This window comes from Ammospiza nelsoni, chromosome 5, assembly GCF_027579445.1.
Source record: "Ammospiza nelsoni isolate bAmmNel1 chromosome 5, bAmmNel1.pri, whole genome shotgun sequence".
Taxonomy (NCBI): Eukaryota; Metazoa; Chordata; class Aves; order Passeriformes; family Passerellidae; genus Ammospiza; species Ammospiza nelsoni.
The window spans coordinates 71,216,366-71,241,910 of record NC_080637.1 but is presented as its reverse complement, the minus strand read 5'-3'; the positions used below and the strand labels follow the sequence as shown (position 1 = coordinate 71,241,910).

At 38.6% G+C, this 25,545-nt stretch overlaps 1 protein-coding gene across 2 annotated transcripts in view; it reads left to right on the top strand.

Annotated features, from left to right (window-relative positions):
• The window catches only part of EPS8 (epidermal growth factor receptor pathway substrate 8), a 125,605-nt gene extending 103,984 nt beyond the window's left edge, over positions 1–21,621 (top strand). For both annotated transcript variants that reach the window (XM_059471917.1, XM_059471918.1), the window contains 7 exons: positions 678–811; positions 3,859–3,970; positions 4,850–4,993; positions 12,857–13,112; positions 16,933–17,113; positions 18,192–18,321; positions 20,184–21,621. In XM_059471917.1, the coding sequence (XP_059327900.1) occupies positions 678–811; positions 3,859–3,970; positions 4,850–4,993; positions 12,857–13,112; positions 16,933–17,113; positions 18,192–18,321; positions 20,184–20,297 (1,071 nt within the window). In that variant the 3' untranslated portion in view covers positions 20,298–21,621. The remainder of the gene's footprint in view (positions 1–677; positions 812–3,858; positions 3,971–4,849; positions 4,994–12,856; positions 13,113–16,932; positions 17,114–18,191; positions 18,322–20,183) is intronic.
• Positions 21,622–25,545: the final 3,924 nt, after the last annotated feature.

The window sequence follows — 25,545 nt, the reverse complement described above, 5'->3', positions numbered from 1 at the left end:
AGACTCGGGGTAGAAATTCTTTTATTCTCATCCTTTTGATCTCCACGTTTACCAACTTGAAACGCAGAAGTTATTAACTTTTCATGGCAGAACCGTGAGCACCTGAGGATGGGGGTGTGGTATTTGCTGGGTCCCCAGGATGAAGGAGGAAATGATTGAATCTGACTCCATGTTCTTAGAAGGCTAATATATGATATGATATATATGATATTATTATATTATATTATATTATATTATATTACATTACATTACATTACATTACATTATGCTATACTAAACTATACTAAAGAATAGAGAAAGGATACAGACAGAAGCTTAACAAGAATGATAATGAAAAACTTGTGACTCCTTCCAGAGTCCTGACACAGCCTGACCATGATTGGCAATTAAGTTAAAACAATTCACATGAAACCACTCAAACAATGACCAGTTGGTAAAGAATGTCCAAACCACATCCCAAAGCAGCCAGACATAGGAGAAGCAAATGAGACAATATTGTTTTCATTTTTCTCTGAGGCTTCTAAGCTTCCCAGGAGAAAATCCTGGGCAAAGAGGATTTTTCAGAAAATCTGATGGTGACATGGGGGAATGCTGGCAGGGCCCCTGGTGGGGCTGGATGGAGCTCAGGGGAGGATGGCACTAATCCATCCTCTTTTTGTTCCCTTTGTGTCTTGCAGCCTCCTGGCGTTCCCGACTACCCCCCGGCGGATGGGTATGCATTCAGTAACACGATGTACAAGAGAGGGCCTCTGCTGGACCCGGGGGCAGCTGTGGCTGCCTTTAAGCAAACTGTTAGCCGACATGTAGATAGGTAACCCTGCCCCGTGGTGCTGTGGAAAACTGTCCCCACTTCTTGGCTCTTGGGGTGGCAGGGTCTGTGACCGCCTCTGGTCGTGGCGTTGGGTCTGCTGGGGAAGGGATTCTGTTTAGCAGTGCTTTTCCTTACCTAAAGTGTGTCCTTTGTACTCTTTTTGTATGATTTCTATGAGATATCCTGGTTTTCTGTGATGTTAAACCACTGCTTTTGTCAAAAATGATACAGTGGAGTTCCAACCAAATTGTAAGCACAGAATCCACCCACTTCGGTTCAAATTTTAGTTCTGATTTGTTTCACGTTTAAATACATTCTTTGATCTTTTCAGAATTACAAAGAATGACAAGTCTGCTCTGAGATTCACCTGTCCTTGGTTTGACTGATTGTTTGATTTTCTTAGCTGCTCACTTAGTGTTCCATCATCTCCTGCTTTTTGTTTTCTGGGCTGGTGTATAAATACCCACTTTCAGAACAATGACACCTTGTCTCTTCCATCCTCTTTTCAAATCTTACAGAAAATATTCTGAAATGTTTGCATAGCAAACAGTGTCTTTTTGCACATCCTCTTTCACCCCCTTCATTTTATCCTAAAACAGAATAACTTGACAAGATGATATGCAGTGATCCTTGGCCTTGCCTCTGGGGAGAATTTATACCAGCACAAATTGTGAAGGCACATCAGTAAAGAAGCATTGGAATTGCTCTCCTGTACCAAACCATATTTCATATATACTATATGAAAAATATTTTGTTTTATGAGCCATGGAAGCTGTTTAAGCTAAATTTTGGGGATCAACTTGCTGGTTAAATGTATGTATGTATGTATGTATGTATCACCTCAAAATATATATACAACTCTTTTGATTAAACCCTTTCAGAAGCCCTAGTTTTGAGCTATGTGCTAAAAGATCCATTTTTTAATCTGCATGCAAGCCAATTCCCATATGGTATGCAGTGTTGTGCAGGTTGAAGACACAATCAATTTCTCTGAATTTCTCTGAACTTTGGATTTATTCTTCATGGCAACAGCAGCAGAGTAGTAATCTCTTAATTGTTTTCTTAAACTTGATTGCCTTTTGCAATCTTGTCTCGGGACCATTTATTTTGAAATCTAGATGATTCTGCACTCTAAATTCTTTTCTCTTACCTGTAATGGGGTAAGACCTGATTTGCCCTTCCAGAGTAATAATATTCCATGCAAAGGTTCTTGCCTCCACTCCAGTTTTAGAGAAAGTCTTACTGCATTGAGCTGTTGATGATATCAGGGTGTCTGGAACAGAAAGAGTTATCCAAGCCTCCTTTGTGGCAGTAAAGAGAAATGGGTGTGAAGAGCTGAGGCCTGAAATTGTGGTATATCTGCTAGGCAGTGAGAAACAAAGAGGAGGATGATGGAGGGGAGTGATCAGAATATTTGTGCCCAGAGTAAACTGGCTCATTATGCTGGGCTTGAAGAATTAGGCTCTCTTCAGAAGCATTCACCCATTATCTGGCCCATGTCCTGGGCATGTTGCTGAGTCCAGTACAACTAAAATGTGGACATTTTTAAAAATTCTTCCTGAGTTACATTTTTGAAGTAATCAGGATAGTTAGGTGTGGACAAAATATGAAGACACTAATAGAATAGAATATTGTAGAATATTGTCATGATTTTGTAAAGGCTGCCTGTAAGTAAAAGTACTGCCAGAGCTGCATTAGTCACATCTCTGAAAAAGAAAATCAAAATTATATTAATTTTAGGGGGGGTAGCAGGAAAAATTGGTATTACACATTGTTCAGCCTCATAAAAGCTATTCTGCAGGCTGGGGGTCATCCCCTGCTTTTCACTCTCTCCTTAAATACTCTGAATGTTTTCTCTTTCTTTTGAAAATAATCTTTCAATCTAAGTATGATTTTCCTTGGTTCTGCTCTTCAAGTCAAGTGAGACAGTTCTCCACAGCCATGCAGTAGCCAGGTAGCTGCTGGATTGCTCAGGCACACCTGGAACCCAGAGTTACACAGCAGCAGCAGCAAACAACACCCATGCCCACATCCCTGGGCTGTGACCTTGTACCCAGCATTTCAAGCCATGCATTGCTTCATGTTTTAATTGGCTGTTTGGATTTATTTATTTATTTATTTATTTATTTGTCTATTCATGTGGGGCTTTTTTGTTTGTTTTATTTCTTTACTGTGCAGTATGGGTTTATGTTGTTGGTGTAATTTGCAGCAAGTGTATAAAGTTACTGGACTGTGCAAGTGTACAAAGTGTGCAAATGTAAAAAGTTACTGGGGGGGGGGTTCTGGACCTGTTTGGAGTGGGCTGGGGACTTCTCATTTGAAAAGTGTTATGTCAAAGAAAGCAGTAGCTCCATAACCATAGGCACTCTGGATAGGTTTTCCTTATGGAAAGAGAGATACAGAGCTTACTGTGATGTGCCTTGTTCTACGAGTCCTGTGTGTAAGAAGTTATTTCTCATTCTTAATTGATAAAGTAAATGGAAGTTGTTAAAGTTGTTGGCATCTTATGGTCATTTAAGAAAAGTGATCTACAATAGGTGAACATTTTTTAGATTTAACTCCATTAGTATTGATGGCAACAATTTATTCATCTATTATGCATTTGAAACAATCTGTGATGAACACTAGAAAGACAATTTCATACAAAGCCCAAGCTATCAATTATAACCTAGGTATAGTCATTCATTTATATAGAAAATGGCTGTTTAACCTTCTGTAGGAAAACAAACTAAATATAGAGTACATGTTTATTTTGAAACAATAGCACCTGCTAATCTAGGTTGTTATCATACATCTTGCAAGCAGTGAGCTAATAAAGATTAGCAGTTCTTGAGGTCTGTGTATTTCAGCCACCTCTTTATTTTGTTTATTTGTACTTTTTTTTTGGCACTTAAATCAGTGCATTATGAATAGATAGCAACAGCATCACATTATGGCTGAGAGGTTTTTGTTTTAAAAAATGTTTTGCAGGTTATTCAAAGAGGGCATTTTGTGTTTTTAGTTGCTTGACTGTCTCACTGAACAATAGCCTGATCTTTGCTTTGCAGAAACTATGAAGCACACAATAAAGCACAGAGCAAGAAATATGCCAAATGCAAGTACGAATTCGTGGCAAGAAACAACAGTGAGCTTTCTGTCATGAAAGAAGAGATTGTGGAGGTAATTTTGTTTGCAAAGACAGCACACAAATTTCTGGTGCTACTCAAAGCTGAGGGTACCTTTTCTATGGACAGTGTGGCTTTCCTTAATGTTTGCTTCAATGTGTTTGACCTGTCTGCCTCAGTACGGAAAGTTGTTAATTTGTTTTGCATCAATTTTGCTGACTTAGGAAGGGGTGCTGTAGAGATCCGTGCTGGAAATACATTTGTGTGTTCCTTCCACCTTCTCCAGTGTTGCTTTTAAATATTAAGTGGTGTTTAAATAACTATCTGTGTACACACAGAGCATAGTGAAGGACTGTACTTTCCAAGAGGATGTGGCACCAGAAAAGTGAGATACATTTGGCAGGGAAGGAGCAATAAAGAGAGAAAATGCTGAGTGTGAGAGCTTGGGGCAGGCAGGCAGACTTCTGACTGCTCCAGGCCATCCTGCTCCCATCCCCTGTTTACTAAGAAGTGTTGTGTCTCCAAATTTGTGCTCCCCCAGAGCTGCCTTTACTTGGATTATTAGTAATTATTTATTCCTTTTGTCAACAGCATGTGGGTTGTGGAGATGGCAGCATCTCTGTGCAACTATTTGTGTTTTGTTCCACTGTCTGATCCAGCACATTCCTGAGTTTTACAGAACTCCATTCCACACTTATATATTCTTTCTTGAGAGCCCCATTTTGAAAAGTGCAGTAGAATCATGTAGGTGGGAATCATGATGGTGGGAATCAGGGAAGGTACAGGGGTTTCTCAGGGACACATCTATGCAAGATCTGTTGGCAGACACAGAACCTGGCAAAGCCGTGGTTTTGTTTTGAAATGATTCACAGCCTAAGCACAGGCAGGAGGAAAGTCAGAAAAGACATGTAATTAATTCACCAAATTATTTCAGATCCTGGATGACAGAAAGCAGTGGTGGAAGGTTCAGAACAAAAGTGGCAGCACAGGCTTTGTGCCAAACAACATTTTGGACCCTCTGAGGAACACAGAAGGCAGCCAGGGGTGGCCGGAGCCTGCCTACACCCGCACCATCCAGGTACTGTCCATGCTGGGGCAAAACCTCCAATGTCACTGTGTGCACAAAACATCTGCATTTATTGGAGGGGCTGAAGGTGGTGTGGGGAGTCTTTGCTTCTTTTTTTGCCAGGGTTGGGATTAAATGTGTGAGATGGAATTTCTTGTTTGGATTCAGATGTTTATTAGTTCTTATCTAGATCTAGTTCCTATCTATCTACAGCACTTTAACAAACTAAAAATGGAACCCCACCTCTCTCTCTCTACAAGGCCTTTTAGGGATAAACTGTCCAATTAAGAAATGCCACCTAAATTATTTTCACTTTTAACCCAATAACCAACCACGCCTTACTGCAACGTGGACTTTTTTATCCAATTACACAAAACCACCCAAATCCATGGAGAAGAAGGAAAAAAGGAAGGTGAAGAAGAAGGAGCAGCCTCCACCCTAGAACCTCCATCTTGCTTTATATATATTGCTGCGTTCTAAACCCTTAAACTCTGAGTTTTCCACCCTGTGATATCACACACTTCTATTCAAATTCCACACCCATAATTCCAGTGTTATCAATTTTGGAATCTTTCTCCACAGCCTCAGGTTAAATGCAGTGCTCTCCTGGGGGACACTGTCTGTCAGCACAGAAAGTTTAAAATTCTCAGCATCCAGGGTTCCAACAGTGATGTGTGTATTTCACAGAGAATACTGTTGATAGAGATACTGCAAAAATGTTTTATCTCAAAAATGTTTTTTTTTTTTTTTTTTACCTGCTTATTTGCTTAGAGGTGGTAACTTCAGTCCTAGTGGATATGTATGCATTTATTTTAATTGCAAATACCCTTTGTGAATTGATAGCTGTTGATGCCAAAGAAGGAGTTTGAATTATTTAAGGTAGGGTCATCTTTGTTTTTCCTAGAAGAGTGAGCTCCAGCTTTTCTTTTTATTTTCTGTCTTTGTGTGTCTCTATCCCAGTTTTGAATTTATTTAATTATTGTAATTTTGGAGTTATAAAAAGGAGATATTTTTGCTTTTGAATTCACAAAACAGGTATTTTTCAATTACTATGTCTGTGCATCAATAGCACTCTATTATCCTGACCTCATTTTAATTTTCTTTCTTTCATGTAGTGGTGTGGAACTAATACTGTTGTTGTTGTTATTTCTTTTATATGTTGAACAGAATTAGAGAGAATTACTTAAAAAAATTCTTACATCAGCACAATTATCCACCCAAGTAAGGATATATAGGATAAAGTTGTAATATGTATTTTTAGACAAAATTTTAAGGGGGTTAGAGGCTGCTAAAAGAAGTTGTTCTATTTTCCAAGACCTCTTTCTTTCCTCTTTTTCTTTTCTAATGATCTTGAAAGTTTAGGCAAACAAGTTTAAATTAAGCAGGAATTCCAGGCCTGCCTCTAAACCAGAATTTTAAACCAAACTTCTGTTGAAGCTTGATGCTTAATAATTTAATCTAATCTTAATTGTTGTGTCTGCACCTTCCAGCTGATGACCGAAAACCAAGAAATGCCACAATGTTTTGCAAAATAATGTAGTAGACCTGCCTTGACCTTGGTGGGCTTGAATCAGACCATTTCTGAGCTTCCCATCCCAAATTGTTTGCCTGTAACATCTTGGCTCATTCTGCATTTGTTGTGGATTTGCCTGTCTGTGAAGTGAAGCATGCATCAGAGTGCTTTTCAAATCCTGATTTAAAGATCTGGCTTGGTTTTTTTCTTCCTGTGCATGTTATTTTGTGTGTTTGGAATTTGCCACCAAGTCCTGAGCAGGCTGAGTAAAGCTTTGAGTAGAGATTCTCACATTATTCTTCTGTAATGCACTGCAGGGTTTGAAGTTTTCTGTTTGAAATAATGACAAGACATGGCATAAAATAAAATAACCATTTCCATAGAGCATTCTCCATGGGCCTATGAAAATTAGGGTCAGGGAACACTGTTTAAGATAAGTTTGTTACTTTGCCCTCTGACAGGTTATCCTACAGCTTGATCATATTCAAATGTGAGCTTGAACTACTGTGAAATTATTTATGAATGTAATGAATTGCACAGGATAAATGAAGTCTTTACCAAGACATGTCAGTAATGCTGTTTAAACTTGGTGGTGATTATTATAATTTTAGCACTCCTGAGCACTCTCATTTGTCTGTTTTCCTGTGCTGGACACACGGTTCACTTGGGAAGTGTTTGCATAACTCCATTTATTTTCACAACAGCACTATGAGGCATTGCTGCTGTTTTCAGAGAGAACTGATTTAATAATTAAATAAATCAATGCCTTGCCCAAAGTCAGACAGGAGAACTTGTAGGAAGAGCAGGAAATCAAGGTGGTTCCTATCAGCACTTTTGCCAGACCCTGCACAGCAGCAGTACCTGGTGCTGTGCAGCTTTTGCTGCTCTCCCGGGTCATATTCAGCTTTTAAAAAGTCACTTGCCCAGTGGCCTGGCTGCTGTGGCCAGCTGCAGGTAAGTGTTATAAACAAAGGCAGAGTCTTCCTTTACAGACTAATAACCTTCAGTGCACTGCTCTCCAAAGGGTGTTCATAGATTGTTAGGAGGAATTAAGGATTCCATTTAAAAAGAGGATTTTTTCACTTGATTGTGCTACAGACACCCCTTCTCTGAGAGATGGATACCTCATTATCACAATTATTCTCAGAGCTGCAAAGGTTTTTTTAGCTCTCACTCTGTCCCCCTGCCTGGTGATATCTAAGGCCACACATTACTTTAAATCCTGATTTTTCACTCAGTTGCTTTCAGGATCCAGGTCCCAAAAAGTCACTTGAGAGCACTGAGGTGATACTTGCAGGACATTGCCAGCAATACCCCAGTTATTTAATTATCATTGTGAGTCAGAGGCTGTAACAGTGTTTGTCTTCTGGTCAGTTGAATTAGTTCCAGGAAAAAGTATTTTTGCTTGTTTGGTACTCTTGTACTTTTAGGACAGCATTTTGCTGAATTCTTCTATTTTATGCTATTGTTAATTATTGTTTTCTGCAGTGTTGCTCATTTAATTTGTTAATTTTATTGTGAGCCAGCACTGGTATTTCACTATCCTATTATATATGAACATAAAGACTTTCCCAAGCATTCAGATTTCTTATTTTGTAAAAGCATTGCTGGTGAACCTATGAAATAATTCATCACAGTATTGCCTGTTTTCTGTGCATTTTATTAACTTTGTTTTAACGCTCTTGAAAATGAAGTTTGTAGAACATAATTAGGATAGAATTGTGTATCTTGGTGGGCGTGTTAATTAATCTCCTGACACCCTTTTGGAGGTGAGACAGTTATATTATCAGTGATGTGTACAAAATCCTTTAGGCAGAGAGTAAATGTTTAATAAGGTGCAGATTTTCTTTTTTCTTTTTCCTTCTTTTTTTTTTCTTTTTTTCCCTTTTTTTTTTCTTTTGAAATGGGGACAAATCCTAGCTAATAACAATTTGAATAAGTAAATTCTGTCTATATTTCCTGTGAATTCACTAAAATCACAAATGTGGTATACCCTTCAAAGAACAGCTTAGGGATTTTAATGGCATTTTAGTGGGCAGCTGTTTGCACAATAGCTGAATCCACCGCAGTAAACTCTGGCAAACGACCCTGCTTGAAATTTCCTCTCCCAGTCTTGGGTGGCTCACTGGCCCTTTTGGCTGCAGATGAGTGTTTGGTTCTCTCTTGTCCCTTCAGTGCAGCCCCAGGACAGGATCCAAACCTCAGAGCTGTTGACAAAGCTGAGGCTGAATGCTCTGCAGCCCTCGTGGTGGGCTGGTGTCACTGTGCAAACAGGAATGTGGCACTGAAACCTTCAGAAAGAGAGTAAACTGAGAGCTCTGTGTCTGTGTTAACTTAATGAGAACATTTCCCACTGGTTTTGTTGTTTCCAATGCCTCTTTGTCTGTTTTTCCCATAATTTGATAAGTATATTCCCTTTTTTTAATGCCAAAATATACTTGAAAATATATTGTTCCCACTCTTTTACGCTGATCAAGAATTAGGGTTGAAACCATTAGCATTTTTACTCAAACTTATTATTTTGCTTCCCTTAAAAATAGATTGAATCACACCGAATCTTGGTTTTTTCACCAGATGCAGCCTGCAGCGTGTTGAAAACAGCTTTGGGACTTAATGTTTTTTCTGTAAAAACAAAGATTTTTTTCTGGCAAGAAATAAGAAAACAAAATTTATTCCCAGTAAGCTTTCATGATATATCCAGATTTTTAATGAGTGTGTGTGTACCATCCCCATTCCAAACAGTTTAAATTTGTTCCAATTTACGTGAAGTGAGGTGATCAGAGGGGTGAAACACCTTCCTGTAAGGAAAGGCTGAGAGAGTTGGGATCATTCAGCTCAACTTTCCAAAGGCCTGGCAGTACCTAAAGGGGGCCAGCAAGAGAGCTGAAGAGGGACTTTTACATGGAGTGACAAAACAGAGGATAATGGCTTTAATTTTAACAAGGACAGGTGTGGATTGGATATTGGGAAGAAGTTCTTTACTGTGAGGGTGCTGAGGCCCTGGCACAGGGTGCCCAGAGAAGCTGTGGATGCCCCATCCCTGGAATTATTTGATGGGTGTTGGAGCAAGCTGGGATAGTGGAAATTGTTCCTGTCCATGGCAGGGCGTTGGAATTAGATGGAGCCATCAGATCCCTCCCAACCCAAACCCTTCTGTGAGCGACACCTTCATCTCATTTGCTGAGCTAGACAACATTTCTTGAGCTAAAAAATGAAGCACTTTTTTAATACCTGCTGTGACTTAAATCTTATTTTTCTCCAGTTACAAGAGTTCTTTACATTCACTTGACAATCTTTAATCCTTTGGCACTATTTTCCTTGGCTTTTTTTTTCTATTAAGCCTGTTTCTGTCTGGGTACGTGCTCTTAAAAGAGCTGATTGCATATATGGCGTCACATGTGTATGTTTTGTAGCCAGCACTCTGTTCCCTATTCAAAATAGAATATTAGAACAACTATTAGTTTCCTAGTGATTAAGAAGAGGTAATTACTAAGACTAATGTTCCTTTGGTTTAAATTGCTAATGTGTATGAAATTTCAGGAGTGATGTGTGAGACAGTTACTTTTTACCTTTCTAACAATACTATTTGATGTGATTTACTCCATTTTCCTCACAGCAATTACTGGGAGAGCTTTCAGAGGTAACTGAATTACTCTTCTGATATTGAATCTCGAAATTTCCCCTCTTGGACTATTTAGTCACCAAATTCCATAGTGCATGCTTCTTTTTATAGCACTGAATAGAAGTGATGGGGTGAATGTGTGGATGTCCTCAAAAGATCTGGAGTTAAAAAAAGAAGCATTAAATGGGATTCAAATGCATAATTGGTTTTTGGGCACTGTTTAGCAAAATGCAAAGTGTATTTTAATGCGGTTGCATTTGTAAATTTAGAGTTTGAGTGACGCTTCCAGATTAATTTTTGTTTTCACTGCAGCAAGTTGTTTTGATGAGGCTGATGATTGCAGTACAACATGTTTTTGCAGCTCCTCCAGTAGCACTCATTGAAAGTTACATGGAGTTTTTAGCTCTCTCTTTTTCTGGGTTATGATTGCGGCAGTGTGCAGTGGATATCTTGGCTTGTAACAAATCCTCTCTATCATGAAAAAGGTTTACTTTTTCTTTGTGTTTTTTTAAGAAGGTCAAAACACACATGAAAATGTACATTTTGGAGATAACAGTCTAATAACTGGAATCTGTCAACAAGATAAAAGGATATGAATTATCATTGGAATCTTTTAGTAGCTGTGAAATGTATAAATTCTTTGATAAGGTTTTTGAATCTATCACAGTACATCTATATATAATAAATGATGGTGTATTTGCTATACTCCTAGTGGGGCACTCTCTCTCCACCAAAGGGCAAGTTTCATAAATTGTTCAATTTTATATTATGCATTTCACTTTCCTTGTCAATTGACAATTAAAGAAGCATTCATTTTCTTAACATTGAAGCAGTAAAATACAGAAAAGTCAATCACGATTTTTTTTAAATCTCCCCACATTGCACAAAGCAGTTAAGATGGAGGCCTTTGAGCAACTAAATGCTGAGATAGAAACAAATGAACAAACAAAAGACTTTAACCAGAGATGTTTTGCAGGGATATATGTTTGATTTATTAGCTGACTATTATGGTTTAGGTGAAAAATCATCCAAGGGAAGTAAGGCTTCTTTCTTGGGCTTAATTGATTGGCCAGATAAGCCAAAGGGATAAATTTTCTGCTGGTGTAAATCAGTATTGCTGAAATGGTTTACACTCACTGATAAATCCTTGTCCATCAGCTGGACTTCACTGAGCTGGGGATTCCTGTACAAGGGCACTTGCTGACATTTAAGGAAAGTTTGATTGTTGTCAGGACACTGATCTCTGCTGCTCAAATTCTAACTTATGGCTTCTACAAATATTTCCCTGCTTGATCTGCTGTAAAACCCTCTGCCTCCAAGGGAATAGGGAAAGGTATTTCAGGAAGGAGCAATGAATTTGGGGAATGCATTCATCTCTCTTCATACCAAAGTAAGCAGATTCTCATGACTACAAGATGAGGCATCTCTATTGAGCAAACAAACTTTAATATTGAACATTCAAGCTGTGTTAGTCCAAAATTGTAGAGAGGGAACATCGTTAAGCAGTGAGATACGGAGTTTGAACTGCCTGAGAGAAAGGGGTAGCATAGATGGCTTATGGATTTGTCTGTCTTTATGATTGCTCTGGGAAAAATACAGGTGTTCTTATGTAACTGGTCCCCTTCTAAAGGCAAAGAAGAAATAACTTCCCAAGTTATTCTTGAGACACCTGCTAGTTAGTTATTAGCAGTATGATAGCTAACATGTTGATAGAACGTGCATGAAGTGGGGGAGAGAGAAATGACAGCCCTGTTCCAAGAATTGTGCAGTGTGGGGCTTATTTTTAAATCAGATTATTGCCTTGAGATGGCTTGTAGTGATCATGTCAATAGCTGAAAAGGCAGAGATTAATGGATAGGAGGAGCAGGAACCTGTTAAATGCTGTCTGTAGTTCAAAAAACAATGCATTATGCTACCCTCAGTGACATTTATAAAGTAAAATATCATTTCAGTTTAGGTGTGGCTGGACGTGTTCATTGTTCAGGTTTTTTTTAAATAACATCTCTAAAATATGAATTTTTACACTGATGAAATTCAATAAGTCAAAAGTTTTAAAAGCTTTTAAAAAGTACCAGTTAACAGAAGTTTGAGATTTAAAAACAATCTCATTGATAGAATTCATCTCCTTGAAAGAAGGAAACATGTTTCAGAGGATTTCCTTGCTGTGAGTCTTCTGTCCAGCAGAGAAACTTGTTATTGTGATATTTTATGAAAAATCCCTTCGCCAGGATTTCTTCTCCTGGGAAGATGAGAAGCCTCAGCTTCTCCATGTTTTGCTCCTCTGGAATGTGGTCTGGAGATTGTGTATCCAAACATGTGAATTGTTTTTGATTAATGGCCAATCATGGTCCAGCTGTGTCAGACTTTCTGAGTCAGTCACGGGTTTTCATTATCATTCTTTTCTAGCCTTCTGATGTATCTTTTAGTAGTATAGTTTTAGTGTATAGTATATAATTTAGTATATAATTTTCTTTTAATATAATATCATAATATAATAAATCAGCCTTCTGAGAACACAGAATCAAATTCTCATCTCTCACCTCATCCCAGGGACCTTCACAACACAACAGAAACCGATGCCAAACTTTGATGTCAGATCAACTTTTGGCAAAGTTTGGAATGATACGTGACAAGTGAGATGCCTTAGTGGAATAAAAGGCACCATTTGGTGGGAAATCTGGGTTTGCCTGACGTGTTGCCCAAATGTTGTTTCCTGACTGATCCCTTGTGCCTCCTGCAGAAGCAGAGGACGGACTATGTCGCGAAGCAGCCAGAGCCGGCCCCCGCCACGCCCTCACCGCCGCCCACGCCCGCTCCTGTCCCCGTGCCCGTGCCCGTCCCCGTGCCCGTCCCCCTGCCCCCCAGTGCCCCAGCTCCCATCCCAGTGCCCGTGCCCAAGGCACCGGCCGCCGTCAGCCGCCAGAGCAGCACCTCCAGTGACAGCGGCGGCAGCGTGGCCCGCGACACACAACGGCAGAAGCAGATCCCTGTGGATCGTAAGTGTGCCCTAGGATGCAAGATAAAAGACTTTCTTCCCCTTCCTGTGTGCTTGGCTTAATTCTGAAGTTCCTTAAAGTTGTGTTTCAGATGAATCTTGGTGGAAAAATTTGGGTTTAACTTTATGTTTAAAATACAGGTGGATGTGTGTGTGTGAAATACTTATGGATGCGTGTTCTGACCCTCGTTATAATTACTGCAATGGTAATTATGCAGAAACACTTTATACCTGTCCCATCCTAAATCACAGAATTCCCAGAATGACTAGGTTGAAAGAGACCTTTCAGACCTTTAGGATCATTGAGCACAACCCATGCCTGAACACCACATCAACTAAACCATGGCACCAAGTGCCACCCTTGTTACAATTACCATAATGGTAATTAGGGAAAAACTCTTTACACTTGTCCCATCCTAAATCACAGAATTTATAGAACGACCAGGTTGGAAGAGACCTTTAAGATCATTGAGTACAACCCATGCCCTAAGACCAACTCAACTAAACCCTGGCACCCAGTGCCACATCCAGGCTTTGTTAAACACGTCCAAGGATGATGACTCCACCACCTCCCTGGGCAGAACCATTCCAGAACTTTATCACTCTTTCCATGAAAAACTTTTTTCTAACATCTAACCCAAATTTCCCATGCCTGGGATCTCTAGTCAGTGTTTTTAACACTGGAATGCCCATGCTGATATGCTGGCTAATGGAGATTTTCCACCAGAACTCGCTGCCACATTACAACCTACATTGCTTGTAAAACCAGTTACGTGGTTTTCACACTTCATGATCATCCATATTTCTAGATTGTTTGCACCATTCTGATGCATGTATTCAGGGCTTCAGTAACACTTGCAGGTCTGGCTGATGCACAGGAACCACATTGTAATAGTTTTGTAGAGTTACTTTACAGCTGGGGCCCCTTAGCTTGGTCAGAGCAGCAACAACTGGCAGGCCATGGAGCAGACTTTGGTGTCCTTGTCCCAGGAGGACACAGGAACATATTCCATACCTCCATAGCTGGAAAAACTTGGGAATGTGCATCCAACAGTGTGTGGCTGCCTTGAGAATTTCTGATTAAGGCCACCTTATAAATATGCCAAATTGAGGCATACTGAGGCTGCTAACAGGTATTGACTGAAAAGCAGGTAGGGTTAGAAAAGCTTCTTTAGTCAGTAATTTCTGTCCTAAATGCACTTTAGGCAGTGTGATTGCTTGGCTTAGAAATAACTGAAACATGTAGGCAAGCATTTGCTACAGCTTTTAAAGTAATAGCTGTAAAAATAATGAGCTTTTTGTAGTGCAAGAGTTGACAGCTTTTCATACTCACTGCCTTACCAGCAAATCCTGCTTCCACCTAAGGTTAGAACCTGGCACTGAGCATAATCCTTTCTGGGGAAGGGCTTCTTTGCCCCCTGTCCCCAGTGGATGGGAATAATCCTGTGGTGGGGTCTGTGGTGACATTGCCTGGTGGAGGACAAGCTCCTGCCTAAACTCTGAGCTCAGGAAGGCTCTGGGAACTTTTCCTTATATTCACCTAATGGGCTGTCTGTCTGGAAATCATAACTGGAGAACAGCCTGGCTGGAGGAACAGGCTTCACTGCTGCTTCCCAAAGAAAAGAGTTATTTAAATAAAAGCAGATAAATAAACACTTACAAAAGATGTGGAAAGTGAGGGTGATTTCCCCCACACACATGCACAAAAATGAAATTTTTATTTCTGTGGAAGGACTTTGCCATAGCATGGCTGTGTCCTTGAATCCATGGTGGCCTTCTCCATCCATTCTAGATGGAAAATGAGAAGACCATGATCCTGGCTTCAGGTACAGGGCATGTGTGAGGTGTAGGAGTTACTGTAGAGGCTGTGGGTCACACACAGGAGATCCTGCTCACCCAAGCCCAGTTAATGAGCTTCAGGCACCTCAAAATCCTCACAGAATAGGTTCCTCTGCAAAGGTGGTGGGAAACCTGCTGGCCAAGTACCCACCTGAGCCCTGCAGAGAACACTGCAGAACCGGCCCCACACCCTGCTTATTTCTGATAACCTATCTAACAACGGGAAGGATCTCTTACCTAACAGTTAAATATTTGTCTCTTGATACAGTCTTGGTCTAGATTAAGCATAAGTCTTTCAAAATCTGAGTAAATTGAAGGAAGATAGCAATGTTCTGTGTCTCTTCCCTCTTGGGAAAACAGCGGGTGCAGGATTTGATGACACTGCCTAAAGGCTTTCCTTGTATAACCCCTGTCAGTTTTGCACAACTCACTGAGCTCGTATCATTGGGCTTCTGGCTCACACTCAGGGTGGGGGGAGATGAGAAAACCCTACACAACAGGGCCTGAATGCCTCAAATATCATAGTAGAGATGCTTTTTCCACTTTCAACCTGAGGCTATTTTTGCAAAAGAAAAAAGGAAATGGTTAAATCAACATTTTTTCTTCTTTTTGCTCTGGTGATTAAAGAAATAATCCTAGAGGCCTATGTAAAGCTTGTTTTTATTTGTTTAACTGGCTGGAGATATTGATCCCTGGAGAGGTTTTGAGAGAACCCCTGGAGAGGTTTTGAGAGAATTTAAAAGGAAAGTAGAGAAGGCAAAAATGTTTCTATCTTACAGGGGCTTTTTTCATATTGAAGTTGAGTTGTTTTCAGCTGTTCCTATCAGTGTAATGGGAGAAGAGGAATAGGTTTGGCCATCTGGGTGCACTGAGAGGGTGGTGTAGTTACTCTGTGTGTATCAAAGTGAGAAGGTTGAATAAAGATCACTAAAAATATCTTGGCAAGGAAATCCTGAGAATTTTTGAGATAATTGGAGTTGTTTGTCAGAGGATTTTTATAGTTGTTCCAATGTTATGGCACAGAGAGTTTAACTGTGTGAAATCAGTATCTTCTATGAACCCAAATGTTATTTATACTTTATTGAATTCTACCTATTTTTGTGAAGTTATCCACAGAAATTTTTATAGTAATTTTAAACAATTCTCACTGTCATTATAATTGATTTTGTTGAAATGACTGAAAAGCATTTCAGTTTGTTGCCTGCTAATGAACAGCAAATGGGTTCTGGGGGATAATGAATTCTTACAGTTTTGTTTAAAATGAGAAAATAAATAAACAAATCTTGCCCAATATTTGAGTCTCTGGTGAGAGCAGCTACCCCTTTTTTTTAATTATTCCTTTTTTAATGCAAAGTGTGACAATGTTTTAGCTAAGCAGCCACTCCAGGCTTGGAGTGAATTCAAATTTCTCAAAACCCTGTCAAAAATGCAATTGCTACAATAGCTCATTAGACATAAGTTGATATATGTCAGCAGCTGTGAAATGTTTTTGCCTATGTTGATTTGCACTAAAAAGTTGAACTATCAGCTAAAGAATTGTGTGTGGAAAGTGCTACCTTCCCACAGTATGAGCAATCTTACAACCTTCCTCATTATTTTCTTGCTTACATTTTTAAACCCTCAATTCTGTTTGAAAAAAAAGGCAGACTATGACAATTGAATAACCCTCCATTCCCATTTTATTCTACAGCTTGGGTGCTGTCACACTGCTCTGCACCTCTCTGTGACATCCAGGCATCTCTCCTTTCTGGGGTCTTAGTTGAATTCTGTCTGGGGATTTTTGTTTGTTTATTTTTCCTTTATTTTGCAAAGGGAGGACTGGGAATATTGAAATATTCCACGGGGGAATAATTCAATCAGATCTAATGAATGAATTTAAAAAAAAAAAAAGTTGACGATTTAAAGTGACATAAAGTGACATAGAAGAAATGACTTGGCTTTGATAGAAGGGAATAATTTCTGTGAGATGTCTCTCTCTCTAGGCAGGAAATCCCAGATGGAGGAGGTGCAGGATGAACTCGTGCACAGGCTGACCATCGGCCGGAGCGCTGCCCAGAGGAAATTCCACGTGCCACGGCCAAACATCCCCGTGGTGAACATCACCTACGACTCCTCCCCCGAGGATGTCAAAGCCTGGCTGCAGTCCAAGGGATTCAACCCTGTGTAAGTCCCAGGGCAGAGGCAGCAAAACTCCTTTAAATAGAAAAGGACCTGTTTTCCTGTCAGGATGTGGTCCGACCACTTGTTAAAATCAGGCAGCCTCCTGAAAATCAAGATGATTTTTTGATCAAGAGATATCAGCTGCACTCCTGGAAAAATTAATTTGTTTTTACATATATATACATATACCTATATGTATATATATAAATATATATGCACCTATACATATATATGTACACATATATACATGTTTATATACACATATATATAGACACATATATATACACATATGTATGCATCTATATATCCATAGATAAGCATATATATTCATCTAGAAACATATTTTACATGCATATATATACATATACACATACATATATGTATATATAGACATATATAGGTATATATACATATTTATGTACACATATATATACACGTATATATGCATCTATATATACACATATATACATCTATAAACACATATATACTTATATAAACATATATATTAATCTATAAACATATTTTACATTCACATGTATTTACATACATATATGTATATATAGATATATATGTGTGTATATATTTATGTACACATATATACATATATATACATATATACATCTATCTATACATGTAAAACTTATATTTTAATCTATAAACACATATATGCATCTACAGATATACACATATATATGTGTGTATAAGTGCACCTAATACATATATCAAAATATATGACAATGTGGTTATAGAGCTACAGAACGTCTATGTATTTTATATGTATAGATTATTATTAAATTTATTATTATTAATATTAAATAATAATGATAATAATGATAATGATAATGATAATGATAATGATAATAATAATAATAATAATAATAATAATAATAATAATAATAATATAGTATATATATTTTAGCCTCTATAAAAAATCTACTTATACACCCAGTTGACTTCAGCAGTCCTGCTGCACCAAGTTTGCTCTGAATTTAGCAGTCCTAGCCAAGGTAATGTGGGATGGAGACAACCTTGGCCAGTGTGGTTTTGCTGATTTCCTGTTTGCTCCCTTGCTGTGTCCCAGGACTGTGAACAGCCTCGGTGTGCTGACAGGAGCTCAGCTTTTCTCCCTCAATAAAGAGGAACTGAGGACTGTTTGCCCAGAAGGGTCAAGAGTCTACAACCAAATTACGGTACAGAAATCTGCCTTGGAGGTATGGACAACTCTTCTCACTCACCTGGTTTGGGTAACCAATTTTGAACCTGTGGAATTAAATATCTCCTTCTCTGAGGCAGGTGGTTTTTCCTCAGTTCCCATCATATTGATAAACATTCTTTTCACCTGAGTTATTTGGTGTTAATTCATTGGGACAGTATTCATCAAAACACAAGGTGAGATCTTCCCCACTTCTAAAGGGGTCCAAAAACATTAGAAATAGCACCACTTTTCTTTAATTAACGTTTTTTCTCTTAAACACCTTAAGCTTTTATCCAAACCTCTGCTAAGGACAATTCGTGCTGATTTTAAACGTGTAAAATTAGAGATGCACCTACTTTTTTATTTTAAACTTGCTGTGGCAAGTGGAGAAATTATCTAGATGTGAGATCAACCTAACAGAGAAGTTATATTCTCCACAACCTGTTTAGAAGAAAATCTTAAAAAAGTTTAAAATATTTCCTTTCCTTAAGCTGAGACTGTCTCACTTAAATGATTTTAAGCATCAACTACCAGGCATATTTTTAAAGACAGGCTTATGATGATGTATATTTTACACTTCACATGATCAGTGTGGATCAGAGAGCATCATTTTCTAACATTGTCAAAATTGCTTTTTTCCCTTCTTCAAGCCCTATTTTCCAGTTAAAGGAAGGGAGAAATATTTCACCTTTACTCTTAGGAATAGAAGTCACTACAGTCTAGGGCAATCCATCATTTCCTAGTGAAGATATATTTGTATTCTTCAATTTTTTTGCATGTCAGCCATCTTATTTCAGTGTACTGAAATTGAAGTAGTTTTGTAGTGGAATTTGGTCTGAAAAGCAGAGATGGCCTGGATTAGAGGGGTTTTTTCCTCTCCATGCTGTTATTCTGCTTGCCCCAGTTAGGCTTCACTCTGCAGGAAACTCAGAAGTCCAAACTTGTCTAATAAATGCCCTACAAGAGTTAATGAGCAGCTGCTTAGAGTCTAACAAGGTAATTCTTTTTTTATTGGGAGAAAAATAATTGAAATATTTATTTCTGCCTTGGTTATTTGAGGTTGAGTTTCAGCATTTATGCAGTTCCTGATGGCTTTAGTTCCTGAAGTTTTGGAGGTCATGTCATGGCCAGATAGTACAGTAGCTCTTGGTTTATAATTCCCTAGTTTTATTCATGCACACTTTAGGAAGTTCTGTTCTAGTGAATAGATGTCCTGGCATTGCAAATAATTTCATTTATGTTGAAAAAGCAGCTGGTTCAGCAGACCTGGTTTTCACTCTTAAAAGGTGAAATAAAAACTTGTCCTCACAATACTTCACTGTTGCTAATATTATAATATGGTCCAATTTCTATGAGTGTGCTCTAAATTTGAAATCTGTATTTCTGGGCTGCAAATGCCTCATGGTGAATTCTGTGAGAGCCTGAGACTGAATCCTTACTTTAGTCTTGCCCATGCAATCCCATGTGCATGTGTGAGCTTTTAAACCCATCAAGGATTTATTTTTGGGTTTTTAATTTCTAAATATTATTGCCCCAATTTTTAAGTGTGGAATCCTAACAAACTCATTGTGCTTTAACTCTGCTTTTACTGAAGCCATATTTTATAAACCCCCTAAATATCCAACACTGCCAGGACCTCATGTGGGAATTAAAGATGCTCAGCAATGATGAAATATGCTTTTAATAGTCTGCAGATTATTTTTTTCTGGTCTATATTTAAGGATAGTGTAAATATTTGTGTATTGGAGCTGCAAGGTGAGTTTGCTCAAACAAACTGCTTGCTGTTTGCTCAAACAAAACTTAACAAAATGCTGGCAGAGGAATTTCAGCACCTCTCAAACTCTTTATTACAAGTAAACTCTTCTCTTTTGTTTATAGGCTAGCAGTGGTAGCTCAGAACTGCAAGAAATTATGAGAAGACGACAAGAAAAAATCAGTGCAGCTGCCACAGATTCAGGTGTGGAGTCCTTTGATGAAGGAAGCAGCCACTAAATGTGTTTCCTCTTTTCTTTAATTCCATTGTCCATAGCATTAAAACCATCCAGCTTTGCTTTAGGAAGCAGTGAAGGGGAATATCTTATTGTATTGTAAACGTAGCCAACATAAAGAAAATTTACAGTAGTCTCCACAGAAGTACCTGCTGCTGGCTCCTCATCATGAGAAATGAACAGATGAGAAACGCAGTGGAGATTCCTGACAGGTGAAAATATTGGTACATGATTCATTTACACCCAGAGATGAGTCTTGGCTTTACGGAATTAACATGACAGATAAATTGGAGCACGTCTGTTGGTGATTCATCTGAGGGAAGCTGAGCCAGCAATAAAAAAGCACTTGAACCCTTCAGTAATAATAAGATTCTGAATCCCATCTCTTGCTGTAGTGTGCAATTATGTCTTTTTTGGCTCAGTCTTTCTTGTCAGGCATTTGGCTGCAGGATGTTTACTTAAGTTGTCGACTCCAGCAAATGTGGAGGAAATGTTTAGGGAATGAACAGCAGCCCAACACAGACTGAATCTTTCCTGCATCACTCCCAAGATGTTTTATTACTAATGATGCTGTTTATAGCAAAATAATATTCTGTACATTGATTTTATCCATATTTCACCTGTGATGAACTATAATATTGCACAAGAAAGAGTAACTAGAAAATAGTAACACAACCCAGCTCAAAGAGGTGATGAGATCTGCTGTAGCCATGCAACAACTCACAGCATATTTTTCTTTAAAACATAATTGCATTTTTTTGTCTGTAACTTAACCCATCAAAAAGAACAGTGTATAATCTAGACTTCTCTGTGTGTTGATCCCAGATATCAGTTTTTCCTCATGCAAAAAGCCTTTGTAATTGCCTTTATAAATGTAATCTTTTGGAAAAGTGGATTCTTGAAGGTAAAACAGGGGAAAAAAGAAAAGAGAAACATCCCTTACAGAAAATGTTATTTTTGGAGATGCAATGATTTTTGTCACAAAATGTTCTGTTTCATATGGTCATGTGATTTTATATATAATATATGTATTATATATAATATATAATATCACTTAATTTAGACAAATTTAATCATCTAGTTTGATTACATTTCATAGTGCCTTTTTCACATGAATCAGCTTAAAGTCTGCAATAAACAGTATTTCTTGTCTGTTAAATTATTGTATCTTTGTGGCTACAAAGACAGTATTGAAATAAGAAAGTAATCTTGATTTTTGCCATTAGTTTGCTTTTCCTCTGCGTACAAGGGAAAAAAAAATCTATTCATTTTTTTCACAAATGAAAAATTAAAATCTTAATAAAGGTGTTAGTGCCATTTATTGTAAATGTCCTTGCAAATACTACTTCTGTGTGGTTGGTTGTGTGTTCATGTATGTTTTTACATTTTATACATATTCTTTATTGCCGTCTGCATAAACATGGCCTTATTCAGAAATGGGTCAAGAAATGATAAATCCCATTACCTATAAGTGCAGCAGGAAGAACCTTTTTAAAAGGTGTTTGAAACTCTTATTTAAAACTTAAATTCCCTGCCTTTTCTCATGGGAAGGATTTCTGATTCTATAGAAAACACTCTGGTGGTAATCTGCACCTCCACTCCCCTGATAATTACCAAAATATGAAGCCAATACTGATGCTCTCTGCTGGTTTTTATTTCAGCATTCAGAACATGGTTTGCTTTTGCCCAGAAAGAGGCACCAGCTCTGGGACATCCTAGAATTTGTGAAGTTTGCCACTGTGAGGTGTTGGAGGGAGAACTCATATTTCATCTATAAGAGAAAAGAGGTGGCTTCACAACAGTTTGGGGGTTTTTTTTGAGCTGGGTTTCTGTGGAGCTGATGTTTAAAAAGTGCCAGACAAGTCTGAATGTGGTCAGTGTGCTCAGAAGCATCTTGGGAGATTCTTGGGGAAAAAGAGGAAATCCCTTCCACACACTGAACAACCAGAGTCATCTTGGGGTTGGTGGGTTGATCGGTTTGTGTCTTTTTTTCACAGTTTTTAAACTACTAATGAATTAACAACCAGGTACTCCTTGAGTTGCATTTACCCTTTAAACTTTGCTGAACTAACCACTGATTTCTGTGTTACAGTCTGGGAAATCTGAATGGTGTTGAGGGAAATATTCCCGTTTACTGGAATATCCTTGGTGCTTTAAAGCACTGCAGGGAGCTTCACCCTTATGCTGCTGTGCAGTTTTTGAATTTTCATTTTGTTGGCAGTCATAAGAAATTGGAAGGAGATCTCGAGAATTTGGGGTTCCTCAAATGAAATGTTTTCCTCAAAATATTCCATGGTTAAAACGAAACCAGTAGTAAAATGCCGTGTTCCATTCAAAATGTTTTCTCTAGGATTTGAGCAGTATTTTTTCAATACTAATATTTCAGAAGGATGTGATATGTCTTTGAGAAGGAAAGAAAGCAGTTTTTTAAATGCCAAAATCAGTGCCTTATTAGACATTTGAAAAGTGGGAGTAATTTACTATTTTTCTGCCATCAATCTGCCTCTTTAACTGGGTGGAGGGAGGGAGTTTTAGCAGCCTGTGTTCACTCAGCAGTTCTGTGCTTTCAAAGCACAAACATTTCAACATCAGCAAGGCACTTCTTCCCACTTCTGTAGGCTGCTTGTTCCCTTGGGACACCGTGGGGAGAGCAAACCACTGTGAAGCCACAGAATAAATGCAGAAAGAACACTTCTAGCCAATATTTATGGGTGGAGCACTTTACTTACCATCGAGAAATTCAAATGTTAAACAGGGCTTTGCTCAGACAAACTGTGATCTGTGGAATTGTATACAATTTTCCATTGCTCCAAAGCACTGAACTGTATAAAAATTGGTGTTTATTGTTTGTTAAGTTTTTGTTTTCAGTGGGGTTGGGAAGTAAGTGCATATATCCATGACTGGTGTGTGCAGAAATAAATGGTTTATGAAGCAGTAAAGATATCATATGCAAAATTATGATGACAGTCTAAAATGTGCAGAGCTCTCAGTGTGTTCATGAGTGTTTGTGAACTTCAGAATTGTGATAATTTAAGGGAACAAAGCAAAGAATCCATTAATATCTGTAAGAATGTAAATTCTTTCTAATTATGAAACATGTAAGTAATAGAATTTTTATTTTAATGTGGGAGTGAACGCATTTTGAGTTTTCAGGTCACAGACAGAAGCAAGCTATAGCTATAGTACCAGACCTTGTTCAAGCAGGTATGATCACTGATTTTCCTGCATTTGAAGCATAAAGGATACATGATTATGAATGGGAACTCAATTTTCTGGCCAAATTACCCCTTCATAGGACCCCAGTTTTTCTACTATATTGAGTCTGGTGTCTAAACCATCCCTGTTTAAGGTTCTGATACATCAAAAGTGTTTGAGGGAATGATTTTGAGATCCATCTCCCACCTCATTAAGCACCAACATTATATATGAGAAGTGCAAACAAGACGGAATCTCTATTGGCTCTGTGTTTAAATATTTCACAGACTCTAAAATTTCTACTGCAGCTATGTCAGCTTTTTGCTAATAAGTGCCTTTGGCTTGGCTCTATCTTTTTTTTTAATTTCTGAGTTGCTTAGGTTGCAACTTTGGCCTCTAACTACTTCCTAAGTTTTCAGACCAAAATGAAAATCAGGATATAAGTCTGTGCTTCTACTCCTTGGTAATATTTGCAGATTAAAAGAGGAGATGAGTGAAAATAGGGAGCCTTCCTAGAAGATTCCCAGTCCCCACTGGTGCCTGTCACAGCAGCAGCAAAGCTCAACCCACTCTGCTCCCATCCATGCCAAGAGCACTAACATTATTCTCTCACAAGAAATGGCTGAAATAACAGATTTTGCCTGCCTCAATGAAATTACAATTTTGATACAAGCCCTTAAAAATTAGAAGTGAGAGGCAGGTGGTTAAAGGAGGGAGGGCAGGAGCATTTTAGGGATAAGATGTTGATTATTTGATAGGAGAAATTCATCCTGGTGTAGGGAAAAAAACCCCCAAAACATTAAACTGAAATACAGCACAAGTAAGTCTTCCTGGCCTGTTCTTCATCTTTTGGTGATGTTTGAAGAAAACACTTCTGAAGATCCAGGGCTCACCACACAGGATGTGCTTGGAGAGGACACACTTCCAACACATGCTTCTTACCACTTCTAAGTACCTGATTTTACCTATTTTTTGCTTCCATGGCAGCACACACAGCATGAGACAAGGAGAAAAACCTGCCCTGGTTTCAGATAATGGTCACTCACAGCACAGAGCTGCTTTTGCAGACATCTAGAAGAGCAGCAGATCAATAAAGAGCATCAATAGTGTCAGCAGAGCCTTGGACATGAAGCCCATAATTCCAAATATCTATTACCAAACCTGAGGCTTCAGACAGCTTTACAGCTGTGATGACTGGAGGGTTTTACTTTAGCAGATGCTGGAAACCACATTAACATGAAGCATGAGTCCAAAACATTGTTCTTTTGGACTTACACTGAAGGTGTATGATGAGGCAAAGCCAAAATTGTGATGTGTCAATTCAGAATTAAAAGCTCTGCAGGAGTATTCTGAGCCACAGTGTCTTCCAGGCTCATTTATTGCTTTACTCATGCCCTGAATACTGGGAGAGGTGGTTTCCATTGCCATCCCACATGTCCACTGACACAGCTGTGTGGGGTAGGAAAAGGCATAATTCTGATGGAGTTTTCATTGTAATTGACTTTGTGATTAAATAGCTATTAAAGGAAAAACACACACCTGCTGCTGTGCAAATGGAAAAATTTCTGACACACATTCAAAACTGTCCAGTAAACTCAGGCTGCTCAGTGTCCTTTGCTACAGTGTGATTTTGGCGTCTTTGCAGCAATTTTGGACCCTGCCACGTTCAGCCAAGCTCCTGTTACAGCCAGCTCACACTGTGACATTGTGGGCTCAGGGAATGGTTTAGCAGTAACCTGCTCACCCTGCTCTGTGATACAGAATCAGCATGGGCTCAATGGCCAGCAGGAGGGAGGAGACAGCAGATGAGAAAGAATTTGTGGGTTGGTTTTTTTTTTTCCTCCAGCTAGTTGTCTAGAAGGATAAAAACACATTTTCTGAGTAAATATGTAATGAAAATCTGAAATGCCTTTTTTAAAAAAGCATGGAGGCAAGGTCTAAATGGTCAAGTGCTCATCTATAATTCGGCTTTCTGTTCAGTTTAGGCTCTTTGCTGTTCCTACTGGAATGGCAGGCCCTCCAGCTGAAATTAGGGAGAAATGTGCACCATTGGAGCC